General features: G+C 37.4%; 1 protein-coding gene across 1 annotated transcript in view; it reads left to right on the forward strand.

Moving 5' to 3' along the window:
- LOC139934503 (probable phospholipid-transporting ATPase IIA) overlaps positions 1-14581 on the forward strand; it is a 53130-nt gene extending 38549 nt beyond the window's left edge. The window contains exons 20-23 of the mRNA XM_071928760.1: positions 1233-1453; positions 2910-3018; positions 5110-5371; positions 7009-14581. Coding sequence (XP_071784861.1) covers positions 1233-1453; positions 2910-3018; positions 5110-5371; positions 7009-7145 — 729 coding nt within the window. The 3' untranslated portion in view covers positions 7146-14581. The remainder of the gene's footprint in view (positions 1-1232; positions 1454-2909; positions 3019-5109; positions 5372-7008) is intronic.
- Positions 14582-17687: the final 3106 nt, after the last annotated feature.

Raw genomic sequence — 17687 nt, forward strand, 5'->3', positions numbered from 1 at the left:
AATGGGAGGAATATTATCGCAAGGTAAAATTTGGACTGTTCTTCGCCTCATGAAATGGAACAGTCCAAATTTTACCAGGCGATAATATTCCTTCCATTTCACGAATTAGAGCCACTCAATATTTGTTTTTATATAACTGACATATAGATCCTTGTCATTTGATGTATTTTAAAAGTATAACATTATGAAAAATCACACAAATTACTGACAACCAAAACTCATTTAGCGCCGCGTAGCGGCAACAATGCATAAATCGGATCACAACCTTTTGCACAGGTGCTCCTTTGTTTTAGCAGCGGCGCGGCGCTGTACTGCTCAAAAACATTGGGAACAAGGATGATCCTAACTGTTGAATGGGAAATGCTATTCCCCATTGGCGAATAGGTCTTTTTGATCGCCGGTGCGGATGGGAGTAATAGTGAATGTCACGTGAAGTAAGTTCCACCAATCAAATGACAAGGATCTGTATGTCAGTTATATAATACCTTTTGAAGCTTTGGTTGTCTTTGTGTATAGCAGAGTGTTTTGCGCAAGGAGTGTCAACATTGACAGACATAGCGCACAATAAATGTTCAATATTATTTTTTATTATTATTACTATTGTCTCACTGACTAATTGATTACATCCTGATTATACCTTTGACCTCTTTTGGCTCAAAGTGAATAAGCCTACGCTGATATATGGCACAAAGATACCTTGATAGGGTATGCATGTAAAACTACTGACGATGACTGGAGCAAGCAAGTTGAAACGTTGAGACCAATTAAGCGCGGCAGACAAGTGAAGTTTATGGCGAGAATATCCTCGATCCACTAAGCGAATATAGTAGTCCCAGCTGTTTTCCTACCTTCCGCCAAGGTAGTAGTTAATAAGCAAGACTCTTCTTTTCTGACCTACAGTTGGTAGTCTCCCGAATTCCGAAATCTACTCAACATCAGTCGAATAAATAGCAAGACAGTTCTCAAAGAACAAAATCTACACAGCAAAGTATCTATACACATGGTGTTACCGCAAACCAACTATACAATTGATGCGTCACCATGTAGTGCCCCAAAACCTTTGTATGTGTAACTGTTATCCTGGGCAGAAGGTTATGCAGTGCTTATTAATTGCATGCAGCTAGTGGCAAAATTGTTACTTATATGTAGATTTTGGAGCAAATAGCTTTTTGAAATTTGATTGTCACAACATTTGATTATTCACTTTTTATGTAACAATTATTTTCTGTTAGGAGGGACGTCAAGCTTCACTAGCAGCAGACTTCTCCTTGACTCAGTTTCGTCATGTTGGACGTCTACTACTAGTCCATGGCAGGAATAGCTATAAACGCTCTGGTGCCCTTAGTCACTTTGTCATGCATCGTGGTCTCATCATATCGGTCATGCAAGCAATATTCTCTTCTATTTTCTACTTTTCATCTGTTGCTCTTTATCAAGGAGTGTTAACTGTTGGGTAAGTCTGCCTGTACACTCTGGATGCTCAGAATGTTGGACCAGGAGTCATGTTCACAAAGAGCTGAGATGGATCTTAAACAGCCAACAAAGGATGATCTCAAATTTATATATATATTACAGTTTTCTAACAGCTGCAGTCCATCCAGGAAACATAAAAAATATAACGATTCTCTTACCTCACGTTAAAACATGGTAAAAATGGGTTTTCTCTAGAATGCTCCAAGCCAAATTTCTGAAAAAAACGTGGGGTCAAACAAACCTGCGCGACAAAGGAATCGTGACGTCAGTGGCGGCTATTTGGTGTGGGAATGCCAAAGCTGGAGAACTGTGTTCTAAACCAATAGGGGAAACACGTCACTGGCGTCCAGGGTCATTATAATAGATAAGCTGTTTTTGACTATCGGCTGAAAAGGCCGCGCGGCCGGGTTAATTTTTGACTCAAGATATTTATTACTAAATGCAAATTTTGGGAGAAAATGGTTAGTAACCGGTATCTGCGATGTCTATTTGGCCATAAAAAGGTAATGGTTGACATATTGAGATCATCCTTTATTGGCTCTTTAATTGCAAATCAATCGTAGTTGCTAAGTTAAAGGCACTTGACTCTATTGGTAGTTGTTTAAGACCAGTACTTTCACTTGGTGTATCTTAACATGCATAAAATAACAAACCTACATTTGGACTCAACTGGTTGTCGAAGTTGCAAGAGAATAATGTTACTTTTAATTATTTTGAGTAATTACCAATAGTTTCAAGTGCCTTTAAAACCAATGTTTGTATGAGAGAGATTGGCTATTGACAGCTTGGTGTTTTCCCTTGTGGGAGTTTGCTGAGTTCCCTTGGTGGGGAGATCATTCAAACATCAATATTAGGAAGTTATGTAGGTATGTCTGCTACATGTACTACCTGGCTTTCCCAAAGTCTCCCATTAATATTGACATTCAAAATGATTTGCCATTATTCCTTAAAGGCAGTGGACACTATTGGTAATTACTCAAAATAATTATTATCATTAAACCTTTCTTGGTGACGAGTAATGACGAGAGGTTGATGGTATAAAACATTGTGAGAAACGGCTCCCTCTGAAGTGCCATAGTTTTCGAGAAAGAAGTAATTTTCCACGAATTTGATTTCAAGACCTCAGATTTAGAACTTGAGGTCTCGAAATCAACCGTCTAAACCCACACAACTTCGTGTGACAAGGGTTTTTTTTCTTTCATTATTATCTCGCAAGTTCGATGATCGATTGAGCTCAAATTTTCACAGGTTTGTTATTTTATGCATATGTTGAGATACACCAACTGTGAAGGCTAGTCTTTGACAATTACCAATAGTATCCACTGCCTTTAACCAAACAAATACCATGTATCACAACTTTGCAGAAGACTTTCCTGAATGACTTTCCTGAATGTGAGGGTTGTTTAATAATAATGTGATTTGATATACTTCCCCAGCTATGTTACAGCATACACAATGTTCCCAGTATTCTTATTGGTTATTGATCAAGATGTGACTGCAGAAACAGCTATGAGATACCCAGAGCTGTATAAGGATCTTATCAAGGTAGGATGTCATGTTAGCAGAAAACTAGGGCCCAATTTCATAAAGCCTGTAAGCACATATCATGTGAAGCACAGAAAAGTATGGCTTAACAAAAACAGGTTACCAGCTAAAGTAACATACAGTTCACGTTTATTAAAGAGCACCGAATTCAGACTCTGGTGTTTCTGATCAGCAGAGTGTGGGTTCGAATCCCCAGTCGTGACACTTGTGTCCTTAAGCAAGACACTTAGCCATTGCTTCGCCCTTCGGATGGGACGTAAAATTGTTGGTCCCATGTGTTGTGTTACGCCTGTAAAAGAACCCAGTGCACTTATCGAAAAGAGAAGGGGTTCGCCCCGTTGTTCCTGGCTGTGGCTGCTGTATGTGCCATAGCACCTTGTAAACCCTTGTAAGGTGCTAAATAATTGGGTCTTAGAATCCAGCTCTGCAATAACCTTTCTAAAAGTTTGTACACTGTACATACTCAGCGCCTTGACTACCTTGTTTGGTAGATACGTGCGCTAGATAAGACTTCAATATTATTATTATACAGGGTGTCTCAAAAAAAAGGTAATCCTACTTTAAAGGGTTTTTATGGCCAGACTATTATGTTTACCAGCAGAAAGTATGGCATCATCTTAAAGCTGAAACCTTGTGCTTTCCAATGATACATTTGGTTACATTCAAGGGTCATGCATCAGCGAGCACCATTGTCTTGAAAATGTGGTGCAAAAATGCATTTGGTTCACTTTTAAACCCTCGTCATTCTGGCCTTCAGACAGTGTGTAAACCTCAGGTTGTCGCAATGGTTCAGCTAACGGCAGAACAGAGAATATTTGTGGTCAAGAAATGGTTTGAAACCAGAACTTTTTGCAGGCTACACAGGATGCACTTGGAGAAGCATTCCCAGATCGCGAACCACCAGCAAAGAAACTCTGGGCCAATGTGAGAAAATATGAAGCACATCAGGAACCAGCCTCAATCGCATAAAGGAAGTTCAGGAAGGCCAAGGACAGCGAGATCTCAGGAAAACATCGCTACCCTACGACAGCAACTGATTGACCACCCACGGGAGACAAGTGCAAGACGGAATGGTGTTGGACTGAGCCACACCACTTTTAATCGGATCACTCATCTGGACCTTCACTTCCATCTGTTCCACATCTTCACATCCGTCATGAACTTCTGCTTCCTGATCTTGCAAGAAGACATACTTTCTGTGAGTGGCTTCTTGAGCGGTGTAAGAGAGATCCCAGCAAACTTCTGGTTTAATACCTTTTTTTGACCACTCTGCTGTTATTAGCTGAACCATTTGTGACAACCCGAGGTTTACACTCTGTCTGAAGGCCAAAATGACATGGGTTCAAAAGTGAACCAACTGCATTTATGCGCCACAACTTCAAGACAATGGTGCTCGCTGATGCATGACCCTTGAATGTAACCAAATGTATCATTGGAAAGCACAAGGTTTCAGCTTTAAGATGATGTCATGCTTTCTGCTGGTAAACATAATAGTCTGGCCATAAAAACCCTTTAAAGTAGGATTACCTTTTTTTTGAGACACCCTGTATTAATATTACTGTTGTGACTGGTGCCCCATTAAATTCACCAAGCGGTATTTTCTGCTCAACAGCTTAAAGAAATTGGGCCTAGGTTGTGGTGGACACCCTGCCTGAAGGGACAATAATCCAGCAATGGAATTATATACTGAAATGATAAATATCTTTATCTATGTAGCTATGTATTAATGCCATTCAACTCCTGTGTGGATATTGCAGTTCATTTTGTATTCCTGCATACAGCGGTATGCATTGTCTGATTATTTCAAGTTTGGGGTAAACAAAGAAAAATAGACTATAATGGGATTTGAACATGCGACCTCCTGATGATGAGCATGCTGCCGTTCACCTCTGATGTGATGTGAGCCAGTACATAAGTAAGATGGTTTTTGGGCATGTCTAGACCACTTCCTCTAAAAGACAAAATAATAATGTGGACAGAACACACCAATTCAAAAATGCAGACAGTTTTATTCTAAACATCACAATTAAAAGGACTAATCCTGGAGATGAGATAAACTGAGTCCTACTTTCTTTCTTCAATCCTTTTTAGGGTCGAGAGCTTTCCTACAAGATGTTCTACCTCTGGGTTCTCATCAGTATCTTCCAAGGTGGTATCATCATGTATGGCGCCCTCTATCTCTTTGAAGGAGACTTCATTCATATTGTAGCCATCTCCTTTACATCGTTGGTTATTACCGAGCTTCTGATGGTAGCCTTGACAATACGTACCTGGCATTGGCTCATGCTAGTAGCGGAGGTTCTGAGTATGGCTGCTTACATCATCTCATTGTTCGTCTTTGATAGTTACTTTGGTAAGGTTCATAACGAGGGAAACTATTTGCGACACTGTGCACTATTATACACATATTGACTGTCAACGAGGTAACTAGTATATGTCTATTCCCACGAGAGTCGAGGCCGAAGGCCGAGGGAAATGGGCCCCTCTTCTGGTCACTCACAGGCCCGAGGGGGAATAGACGTACACTAGTTACCGAATTATGCCAGTCAATATGTGTTTTATAACACAGCTCGGTCCTAAATGTCAAATAAGAACAAAAAAAGGAGTTTTGTAGTTGTTGTTCACGGTTAAAGTCAAGAGAGGGCTTTGTTACCGCGGGCACTATTTTCAAAGACTAGTGCCAGCTCTGGTACTATTCCCGCAAAACACGCGCGCGTGATCACTAGCCTATATTAGTTCATCGTGACTGTGTTTCAGCCAACCAGAATACAGAACAAGCAAGAGGTATGTTATAAAAAGCAAAAGAACATCACTTGTACTATCACTTGTACCCTATACAGGGAGACAAATTACATGATATGTTTGGTATATGTATACAATGTACATGCTTATCATGAAACTTGATAACATTGAAAATTGTGTAGAAAGATGCATTCGTCAAGAGTGTCATTGAGGTCCATCATAATATGTCTTAAAAGATTTGGGTACTTATGTAACACAAAACACAATGTCCACAGATTAACATTTAAACTTACACTGTTGATGATAGTAAGGGGTCCCTTAAAATATTACTTACTAAGGTGCTGTAGTTTTTGAGAACTGAGTAAAGCAATGTCATGAAAATACATTTTTGCATGCTAAAATAATTTTTGTCTCAAGATCACTGAAACAATTTTTTTTTCATGACATTGTTTTACTCATTCCTCAAAAAAGCACCTAAGTAAGTAACATATTAAGGTAAGCTTTCTACTATCATTATCTTCAAACTGTTTTTAAGTTTAGTGTAAATCTGTGGACATTGTGTTTTTGTCCTACAAAAAGTACATAGACCCTTTAAACTCCCACTGCTTGAGTCCTGCAATACATAATACCATGGAACACAAATGCAATTCTGTATTTCACGAAATCTGAGAAAAGTGGGGTTGGTCCTAATTTTCCGGAATTCTTTAGGTATGAATGCACTTTTTAGAGAAAGTACATGAGTTTGTTTCCTTCCTAACCCTTCAATCAGTAAACATTCATATTGTGCAATTGTTGTTTCTTAGTTATTAAAGGCAGTGGACACTATTGGTAATTACTCAAACTAATTATTGGCATAAAATCTTCCTTGGGGAGAGGTTAATGGTACAAAACATTGTGAGAAACGGCTCCCTCTGAAGTGGAGTAGTTTTCGAGAAAGAAGTAATTTTCCACGAATTTGATTTCGAGACCTCAGATTTGGATCTTGAGGTCTCGAAATCAACCATCTAAACGCACACAAATTCGTGTGACAAGGGTGTTTTTTCTTTCATTATTATCTCTCAACTTCGATGACCGATTGAGCTCAACTTTTCACAGGTTTGTTATTTTATGCATATATTGACATACACCAACTGTAAAGGCTAGTCTTTGACAATTACCAGTAGTGTCCACTGCCTTTAAGTCCCTTTTGGATTTCTTTGTTGTTTCAAAGTTGATTCTCATGTTATTGTTTATCTATCTTGTTTACAGATCGCAACTTCATCAAAACCTGGCCCTTCTGGTGGAAGGTAGTGATCATCACGCTCATTAGTTGTGTACCTCTCTATATCTTGAAATATCTACGCAAGAAGTTCAGTCCATCAACCTACTCTAAGCTGATTGAGTGATGTGTCTACAGTCATGTTGCAGACAAACATCATTCAGTGGTCAGGGTACCTTAGGGTTGGTCAGCGTACCTTAGGGTTGGTCGGGCTGTGGACACAGTTTATATATGAGCAAGTAACCAACTTGATATGGACTATAGTTAGTGTTTATGTATTATGATTATCAGGTATTGACCCCTTGCACGCGCATCACACACGGCGACTGATGCCACGCTCACCATGTTGGTGGGCAGTTATGTTTACGTGTATTAACCCAGCGTCGCCTAAAATGCGCACTTCACTGCATAACGCACAGCATAGAGTTATATATAAAAACGCACAGTGAAATTGCCCACCAGTATGGCGCATTTTAAGATTTTTCTGATGATGACGTCAGGTGAAATGGGTCAATATATTTGTGTATGGATGGATTGCAATAGGCATCATCCTGAATTGTGCACGTGTGAAGAGCTACCATTGGCTGAGATTCCCTTAATAAGGGGTGAAGCCATGTAGTTTTGTTGTATATTATGTCTGAATATTTACTATTTAACAAGTTTATGGAATGCAATAACAATATACATGTAGTAAGAAAATGAAGTTTGGTTCAAACATGTCAACTTTTATTCTAAGCTGTAACTGTTGTATATTTGATTTAAGCTATTGATGTGAAGATGCTTTCTATTAACATGCCTTCTTGTGTCATATTCTACACACTAAAATCAATCAATTTAACAAAACTATGAAAATATATAAACCATGACATGAAATGTCAAAGAGTTTATTTATTTATTTCAATGCTGGTGCCTGTATAGCATATATAGTATATAAACCACTCTATCGATATTGTATGTAGCTTTTAAATGTGATTACATGCATTTATTATGTCACATTATAGAAGCATATACAGGCTCTCTATGCGCTATTAAAGGAACAGTCGAGTTGGGTCGGTCGAGTTGGTATTTGGAAAGCGTTTGTAACCGTTTGTTATAAAATGACTATGGTTAGAAAGATGTCAAAAATTTGACTCCCATAAATGGCCGATGATGTTAGCTTGCGACGTAAAAGGAAACCGTGCTATTTTGAGTGATATATGTACGTGTGTGGATCATTATATTCTACTTTTAAATCATCTTTCAAACCATATGCATTCGATAACAAACGGTTACAAATGCTTTGTATAGACCAACTCGTCCGATCCAAGGCAACGTGTTCCTCTTACATTAGAATAATGCCTACATCTGTAAGAAACTCTCTCTAGAGGGAGTGAGTAACTGAGGGGCTCATGTAAATAACAAATTAAACATCAACACTGAACAGCATGCTGAAGGGTGTGTGGCCCATCTCCTTACAGCGCTATACAATGTAAACAATTTTCCTTCCTTCCCTTGGTATTAATGGAAAATAAAATAAAATAAAATGTTGGCTTGAGCTGCCCTCCCCCCCCCCCTTGGGTTCGGCACTGGTCATGATAATCTGGTTGGTGTATAGTGGTATCTTGCCTCGCCTCCCACCTCTTTGTGGATTAGGTTTTCAGTCCACACCTGACTGTCTGGGTTTTCCCTTGAATAATTCCCCCAGGTTTTCCTCCCACATCTAAAACTTAAAGGGAAGGTACACGTTTGGTAATTACTCAAATATTAACTTACAAACTTACTTGGTAACGAGCATTGCAGAGCTGTGAATGGGAAACGACTCCCTCTAGTGTAGCATAGTTTTGAGAAAGAGGTAATTTCTCACTAAAATATTTAAAGATTCTATCTGGAAGTCTTTTATTCCTATCTGAAAGCCCCGAAAATTTGCCCAACAAGGGTGTTTTTTCTGTCATCATTTTCTCGCAACTTCAATGACTAATTGAGCCCAAATTTTATAGTTATGATGGGATACACCAAGTTAGAACACTGGTCTTTGACAATTACCAAACGTGTACAGTGCCTTTAAGCTGCGGCCTTTATTGTCCTTGGCTTCACAACCAGAATTCATAACGGATTAAATAACTGGGCTGACATGTATTATTATATTACAGTGGACAATCTGGTTTCCTTTGCTTGTTGAAGGAATGTACAGGACTTGTACTGTCGATTGTGTAAACTAAATATAATGCAAATATGGAACAATCAAATGTACATGTATGGCAGTAACAAATAGTAGCAAAAATACATGTACATATGCCTAAATTGCACTTCCAGGAAGATTAACAAGTTATTAACTAATTAAATGTGTTTGTCATTCTCAGTCCTGATAACATTCAACTCTTCAATATCTAGCTATTTAACACATAATTACTTCAGTATCTCTACAGTTTAACCTAACTGTCGTAAACATTAGTTTATTAATAATAAATAGTTGTTATTTAAAATAAATATATGCTTGATTAGTAGGAAGGTAGAATTGTAAATAAGTATATAATACTACAAAAAAGAAAACAAAATGGTGGACATGATTAACTTCGGAAGCTCTCAGCCGAGCCATGGTTAGTACATAGCCACTCAACATATGGTGAGTGCCTCAAATGGTGCCCTCGTAAAGAGGGGCTCCAAGCCAAGGTCAAGTTCAGTTTTATGGTGCACTCATTTTCCCATAAATTAAGTCCTCGTGCAGGTGGGGGAAATTTACAAGTCTCTAACCTTAAAGGCAAGGTACACATTTGGTAATTACTCAAAACAAATATTACCTTAAAAACTGACTTGGTAATGAGCATTGGAGAGCTCTTTATAGTATAAAACATTGTTGAAAACGGCTCCCTCTGAAGTAACGTAGTTTTTGAGAAAGAGGTAATTTCTCACTAAAATAATGGAAGACTTCTAGCTAGAAAGCACACAAATTCGTCCAACAAGGGTGTTTTTTTCAGTCATCATTTTCTCGCAACTTCGTTGACCAATTGAGCCAAATTTTCACAGGCTTGTTATTTTATGCTTATGATGGGATGCACCAAGTGATGAGAAGACTGGTCTTTAACAGTTACCAAACGTGTACCTTTCCTTTAAGTTAAATTGTTGTTAAATGTCATGATGTTTATTCTCAATAAAAACTACAAGTGAAACTGACTAACAATCTAGCCCTATGTTGGTGGTCTCCCTATTTTGACAATATCTTTGATCCTGGGTGCATACAAAACAAATGGGTCTGTACATTTCCGTAATGGATGGTTATGCCAGTCAATTTCAATGCCTTTGTTATTTTTACAGACCATAGGCCTATACATGTAATTTGAAGTCTGACATCAACGTTTTGTATGTTGACAAAAATTGCACTGGAAGGGTTTTAAACACAGGCATATGTTAATATTGTGTCCGCCCGATAGTCCGAAGGTCCGTTTGTCCGAAGGTTCAATAGTCCGAAGGTTCGATAGTCCGAAGGTTCGATAGTCCGAATGCACAAATTTCACATAACAGGGGGTTCATTAGTCCAAAAATTAAACAGGGTTCGTTAATCCGAACAATTGATGCGATAGTCCGAAGGTTTTTTTAGTCCGAAGGTTTATTATTCCAAAGGTTTATTGATCCGAAGGTTCACTGGTCCGAAGGTTCGGTAGTCCGAATCGGCAATAAGGTCTGATAGTCCGAATCTATGATCAAACCTTATTGTCAATTTGGACTATCGGACCATACTGTAAATTCGGACTATTGAACCTTTGGACTATCGAACCTTACTTCGGACTATCGAGCTGTAACTATTAATATGAGGTTAGAGACTTTTCCTCGTTTTCGTGAAGACTTTGTCCATTGGAATAAAGTGAATATTTGGGGTTTGGAGCCCCTCTTTAGAGATAGTGGAATGTAAATGATTAGATGTGAGCAAGGTGTTTCTGGTTTGTTAATATGTACATTGTAGACTAAATGTTCATATGTAGTAATCTTATTACATAAACCATGGAGGTAATTCTACCTCCATGCATAAACCCTACACACTGAATACTAATAGTTCAAGGTTTCAATAGACCCCTTGCTCTCTCACTGGGGTCAAAAAGCGCCCTCACTGGGGTCAAAAAGCGCCCTCACTGTGGTCAAAAAGTGCCCTCTCTGGGGTCAAAAAGCACCCTCACTGGGGTCAAAAAGCACCCTCACTGGGGTCAAAAAGCGCCCTCACTGGGGTCAGAAAGCGCCCTCACTGGGGTCAAAAAGCGCCCTCACTGGGCTCAAAAAGCGCCCTCACTGGACTCAAAAAGCGCCCTCACAGGGCTCAAAAAGCGCCCTCACTGGGCTCAAAAAGCGCCCTCACTGGGGTCAAAAAGCGCCCTCACTGGGGTCAAAAAGCGCCCTCACTGGAGTCAAAAAGCGCCCTCACTAGGGTCAAAAAGCGAGGCAAATGATTGGACGATAGCTATTCTTTGTGCGTGAAAACATGCGCGTCATTGTAGCGTTTCGCGTTGCAAGGGGTCTATTGAAAATACAGCAAACATTTTAAGTTGACAACAAAAATAGTTACATATCTTCTTTTTGTGCCTCATTTTGACTTGTTCAATGTAAATATGAAGTAACTGATACATGTATGTGTGACAAGTTTATTTATTTAAAATAGCGTTCTTGATAGATACGACCTGCATAAGTAATTTATGAAAAGTTCGTTCATGAATTCATGAATGAAGTTGAAAGATAAGTGTGAGCATTCAGTTGACAAAAGGTGTGAGGTCAGGTTATTGGCTGTAGTAGCATTGTGAAGGGGATAACACAAATGAAAAACCACATAATGGTCTGGGCAGTGAATCACAGTAAAGTGGCTCAAGGGAAGCTCATTACAACAAAGTGTTTCAATCAGATACACTCTAACTTATAGTGGGTTCATGATTTATTAAAAAAATTATTGAAACGATTACTAGTCTCTATATATGTATTTTCTTACGCAGAACATCTGTTATCACTGTAAACCTAACAACTGACTTGTGGTTTATGTTGATTACGTGGTTTACTGGTTCATGTAGGGTGTATAGCATTAATTTACCAAACTACAGACTGCATGAGTGGAATGGGACCTTTTGTTCTCTTTTTCTTATACTGTTATAATAACTCTGCAACATACGATTAGTCAATTTCCCTAGTAGCTTATTACTTGATTATATTATGTATTGATTTTTTACATACTAACTATTAAGAAGTTGGAAAACTGCATAGGTGTTTGTAACATTCTTTAATTTTAAATTCACTGTTCTTATAGAAACTGAATGTTCAGTTTTCTGACTAAAAACAAAACCTTCAAATTTAGTGAATAATGAAACCGATGGATTTTATTTAGATAAAAGAGTAGTGAGAATTAAGTACATACCATGCATCATTTTTGTGTGTTTTAACATATTAGTTAACAAGACAACTAGTTGATATGGAAAGTTTTGCCGTTCCACCATGTAATGACTATCTCTTGGTGAGTGGGGTGATTCTGAAAAGAACCGTTGGTTTCAACTCAACGCTTCGATCAGTATGCTCTGATTTCTCCAGAAGACGATCAGAGCATACTGAAACGTCAAGTTGAAACCAACGGTTTCTAAAAAAAAAAAAAAAAAAAAAACCCAACTCATTAAGAGATAGTCATTTCATGGTGTTACCTCAAACCTTTCCATATCGTATTTCCACCATGCAAAGTTTCAAATCCTACTTATGTAAGACAACTATTATGGCACATTATCTATTCTATATACATGTATATTGCATACATTCTTCCTTAAAGGCAGTGGACACTTGGTAATTACCCAAAATAATTATTAGCATAAAACTTTACTTGTTAACGAGTAATGGGGAGAGGTTAATGTTATAAATCATTGTGAGAAACGGCTCCCTCTGAAGTGCCATAGTTTTCAAGAAAGAAGTAATTTTCCACGAAGTTGATTTCAAGACCTCGGATTTAGAACTTGAGGTCTCGAAATCAAGCATCTGAACGCACACAACTTCGTGTGACAAGGGTGTTTTTTTTTTCTTTCATTATTATCACGCAACTTCGACAACCGATTGAGCTCAAATTTTCACAGGTTTAACATTTTATGCATAATGTTGAGATACACCAAGTGAGAAGACTGATCTTTGACAATTTCCAAGAGTGTCCACTGTCTTTAACAGTGGTTCGCTGGCCAAATGTCAGCCAAAACACCTCAGGACTATTAGTTACAATTCTCTGCAAGTGGTCCTGATGGCTAGTTCAGTGTACAAGCTACCTGGTCTTTCTGTCCAGTCCTGAAAAAGGTTAAGGGCGAACCCTGTCCAAGGAATATTGTTTGTGATACCAACTGAACCATAATTCTTTATAACAAGAAGTACATGTATATGCTAACACTTAACAAATGGTTGCAATGTTATGGAGGTTATTCTAATACTACTGAAATTAAAGAGCTCTTGCCCTTTATTCAAATAATTTATTCAAATGTAATTATATTTATGAATTGAATGTCTGTCATCTAATTTTGTTGTATTCCCGATAAGTAAACACAACTAAAGAACAAGCACTTATTCCAGAATCTTAGTTATACCAAATAACTATAATTAGTAAGGTTTTGTTGTGTTTTAGGTTTAGTTTAATGGAGATGTATTGTACAGGTTAACTGGTTACGGCTTATTATTAATGTTCAAGATAGTTTCTTGTGATTGCACTGTGTGGTGTGCAACTACCAGCATACCAATAAAATAAAGCTTGTGTTTAATTCAGTTCATAAGCCTCAATTGTTGGTGGCTGATTTGCAGAAGTAATGTCTGGGGAAATTTACCGTACAAAAGTCATTTCTGATCAAATGTCTGACTACACACAAAGTGGGTAACTCCCTCAGCCACTGGAAATTGGAAAGAGTTCTCATACTTAATTCCTTATTTCAACCAGGTAAACTAAACCAATCTTTATTTCTTCATTCAGTGAAAGTGCAGGGAGGTTGATACTTGTCGATAAAAATCACGAGTGAATTTAAAACAGCAACTAGTTTGATTAGAATATAGAAACAATGTACTGGTGAAAAGGGAAGGACTCACCATCAAAATCACACTCAGTTTGACTGAAGACTATTATCAGCACAATTCTATAATCAGCACAATAACTGGTGCCAGTTCGATATTTGTTTATCTTGTTGAGTAAGAATTTCCAAATACATGCATTTCCAAATACAAATAACAACTGAATCACAGTCAATCTAAGACAATGTTTCACAACTTCAGGGCAATGTTTGTGAATCCATTCCCGCATGAGTTGAACACCATAGCTGTAAATATTACAGTATTCTGTACTCAGTGGTTCATGGGAACGGTTTAGGATATAAGAATTGACAAATTGATAAAGAATAGGATGTAGCTATCAATAAACCAAAACTTAATTAAGTTATTTACTAGAAGTCTCCACACGTGTCATGTATGCTACCTTATCTTGTAACATGGGTATGTGCTCTAATATTAATATTATACTGCTTGACAACATTTTAAGAATTGAAAAATGCTTCTAAAAAGAATGATTGATTGGCAATTAATATCATCTTAGCAGATGATGTGAAATTATATTCAGTAATCACTTGTTTCCTTGTATTTTAGTCAGACCCTAAACCAAGAATCCCAAAGCATCAAGTGTAGACCATGTAACCTTTTTACACTAAAGAAAATGACTGTGTACAACCAGGGATATTTTGTGTCATAATTTCCGCATAAATTCAAGAGCTAAGCTATACTTTTCTTAATATAATAAGTTTATCAGAATCAAACAATGCAATTTCCGTATAAAAATAATAGTATCTGCTCCCTTTGGGCTGTGTACAAATTATGGCTTGCTCTGTGATGTCACAGTTACATGGTCTAGACTACTATAGGGCCTCCAATAGACCTTTCCGTTGTTGATTAACAAACCCCAACCCCGGCTGGTGGTATGGATTGCCGAATGTCAGCCAAACTTTCAATTGAGTTGACAGATGTTCTGACTATAAGTTCAACATTTTCTGCAAACTTTCAACTAAATAATAATCTCCCATAGTAATGTTTTTAACATACTCAGCACTATGATTTGAAACTTAGCATGGTGGAAATACAATATAGAAAGGTTTGCAGTAACACCATGCAATGATAATCTCTAAATGAGTCAGGGTGGTTCCGAAAAGAACCATTGGTTTCAGCTCGACGTTTCAATCAGTATCCTCTGATCATCTTCTGGAGAAAGCAGAAGTGAATCCACTAAAAATTTTGAATAGTTTGTGTGACATTGTTACAAACTGTTGCTATCTGTTTTTACTTTTGCTTTTATGGCTTCCAGTTTTCTACTAGTTGGCAAAAACTTGGGCTGTGACATTGCAATAGAAAGGTCTTTACTGCAACATTACCATGGATGTCAAGGGTCAAACCCAAGTTAATATTGTTTGTTATCCCAGATGCTATATAAACCTGCTTTAAGTGGCATGCATTTATTTTCCCAACTTGCTGAGTAAACCATTTTGAGATATGGTGGTTAAGTTTGTTTGTATGTATACAACCAAACCAAAACTGCACTCCTATAGTGTCCACCATATCTTACAAAATGCTAATTATTGCTTTCAAATCATGTTTATGGTTTACTAAATGTTATTACTATGACTTATTGTACATTTACTGGCATTAGGACTGAAAGAATTTACTATTCTGTCGAGTGCTGGAGTAAGTGTTAAAACGCATGATACCATGGTGATATATAAACGGAATGCTAAAACATTCAACTACTCCTAACTGATGTTTTTTGTGTGTGTGTTTTATGGTCATTTTAGTATTTGCCAAATAAGAGGAAGAATTTTCTACAATTATTTGAAATGTATATATTTCATACACCCAAGTTTTTAAAAAGGAGGCAACCACAATATGTTGAACATTAGAAATGTGTACATACTCATTTCTAATGTTCAAGCCATATGGCTTCCTTACTCCATGTAATGCGACTATCTTGAATGTCTTGGATTAATGGGACTAGAACTTGGTCATACCACAGTTCAGAGATGATCATCACACTACTAGGTCAATGAACCATTACGGCTAGCCATGGGCAGGAAATTCCTTGTTGACTTGACCACAGAGCTCATTGACCGTGGAGGTAGAAATAGATTGACTGGGTCATTGAAGCGCGGTGAAAACTATAGTTCAATTACATCACATAGGAATTATTACTTTCTACCTCCGAAAACAGGTCTCTGAACTACGTCATCAGCAATTAATTAGTAAAGATTGCGAACATTTTAATGAGGAAAGGTTGACTGGGAGTGGCAACCCAAGAAAACAAAAATACATTGTTACCATCCAGTTGAATTTAATGATATTTGTTAGCAGCGGTAGAAATTAACTGGTGAAATATGGCCCCAATATGGCTCAGCATGGGCTCAGCAGGGAACCAAACCACACCATCTCAAGTTATACAAGCAGGATTAGAAGAAGGTCAAGCCACAATCATGTAAGGCTTCTCCTAACCTTTCTAATCCAGTCGCTGCTTTTTGCACATTATTTTTCTCGCGACTGAATTTTGACAGCTGTCTGATGCTGTTTCCAGATATATTCAATATCCAAAATGTTTGTACATTACTGGTACCAATAGAAGTGCATTAATGGCAGGATCCAGGCAGAAATTTGTTTTTATTTTTTAGGTTTAAATAAACTATCACTAACTATTTGTGAAATTTTTTTGCAATACCTTAATGAAAGTATCTTTCTTTGCTTGTGTTTGAGTGCATACAAAAATAAGCTTTTTCTGTAACGAAAAACAGCTGCTAAAACATTATTCAATTTGTTTAATTGACACAAATAGTATTCACTAACTAACAATACTCATGCTACAGGTTTGGGCATTGTTAATTTTTTTTTCTTTTTTCGTCTTTTATCAGCATTTCTTTAATGGAAAACACAGCTGCTTAAACTTCATTTATTTCAAACAAAATTAATTCACTAACGACCAATTATACTCGAGCTACATAAATTGTAAATTTTTCTTTAATCTCTAAAGAAATGCCTATAGAATGGGCATTGTTTGTCCAGTTAATATTTGTATTAAATCATTGATGAACATTTCTTTATATCTAGCTGTTGTTGTTCAACGAAGGAAAATACTTCAAGTGAAAATGTTTCTCAGGGTTCCTGGTCTTTGAATCCACTCAAGTTTGAATCAATTTACAATTTCAAGCCATACTCGTTTTAAGGATTGAAAAATACAAGCTACTGTGTGGTTTCTACCAAACAAAGCTACAATGTGCAACATGTACACATACATGTAAGTATACAAATGGTGAATGCTTTATATTCCGACAACCCCGAACAAGGTGCCCATACAGTAAACTTGCGGGTACAACCATGTGTAAATCCTTTTAGGGGGAGTGTTGGCTCTGGAAAGAGCCAGTGTGGTCTTGAGTTTCAAACAGTATAAGCCTTACTCGCTCGTCTCAGAAACTATAAGATCCTTTTTTTGTGTAACTTATAACAGTAACAGTATACTAGGGAGCAACACATTGTTAATTTGGCTACAAAAACTATAACTGTACTTGCACAAAGCTTGACATTGATTATTTTGTATAAGAAATTTACATACTGTTTAGATTCCCTTTAATAGCAGGGTTAAATTTAAAAGCAGAAAATATTGCTTCACAATATGCTTAGCAGAAATGAGCAG

Source organism: Asterias amurensis, chromosome 3 (genome assembly GCF_032118995.1).
Source record: "Asterias amurensis chromosome 3, ASM3211899v1".
In the NCBI taxonomy this organism is placed as follows: Eukaryota; Metazoa; Echinodermata; class Asteroidea; order Forcipulatida; family Asteriidae; genus Asterias; species Asterias amurensis.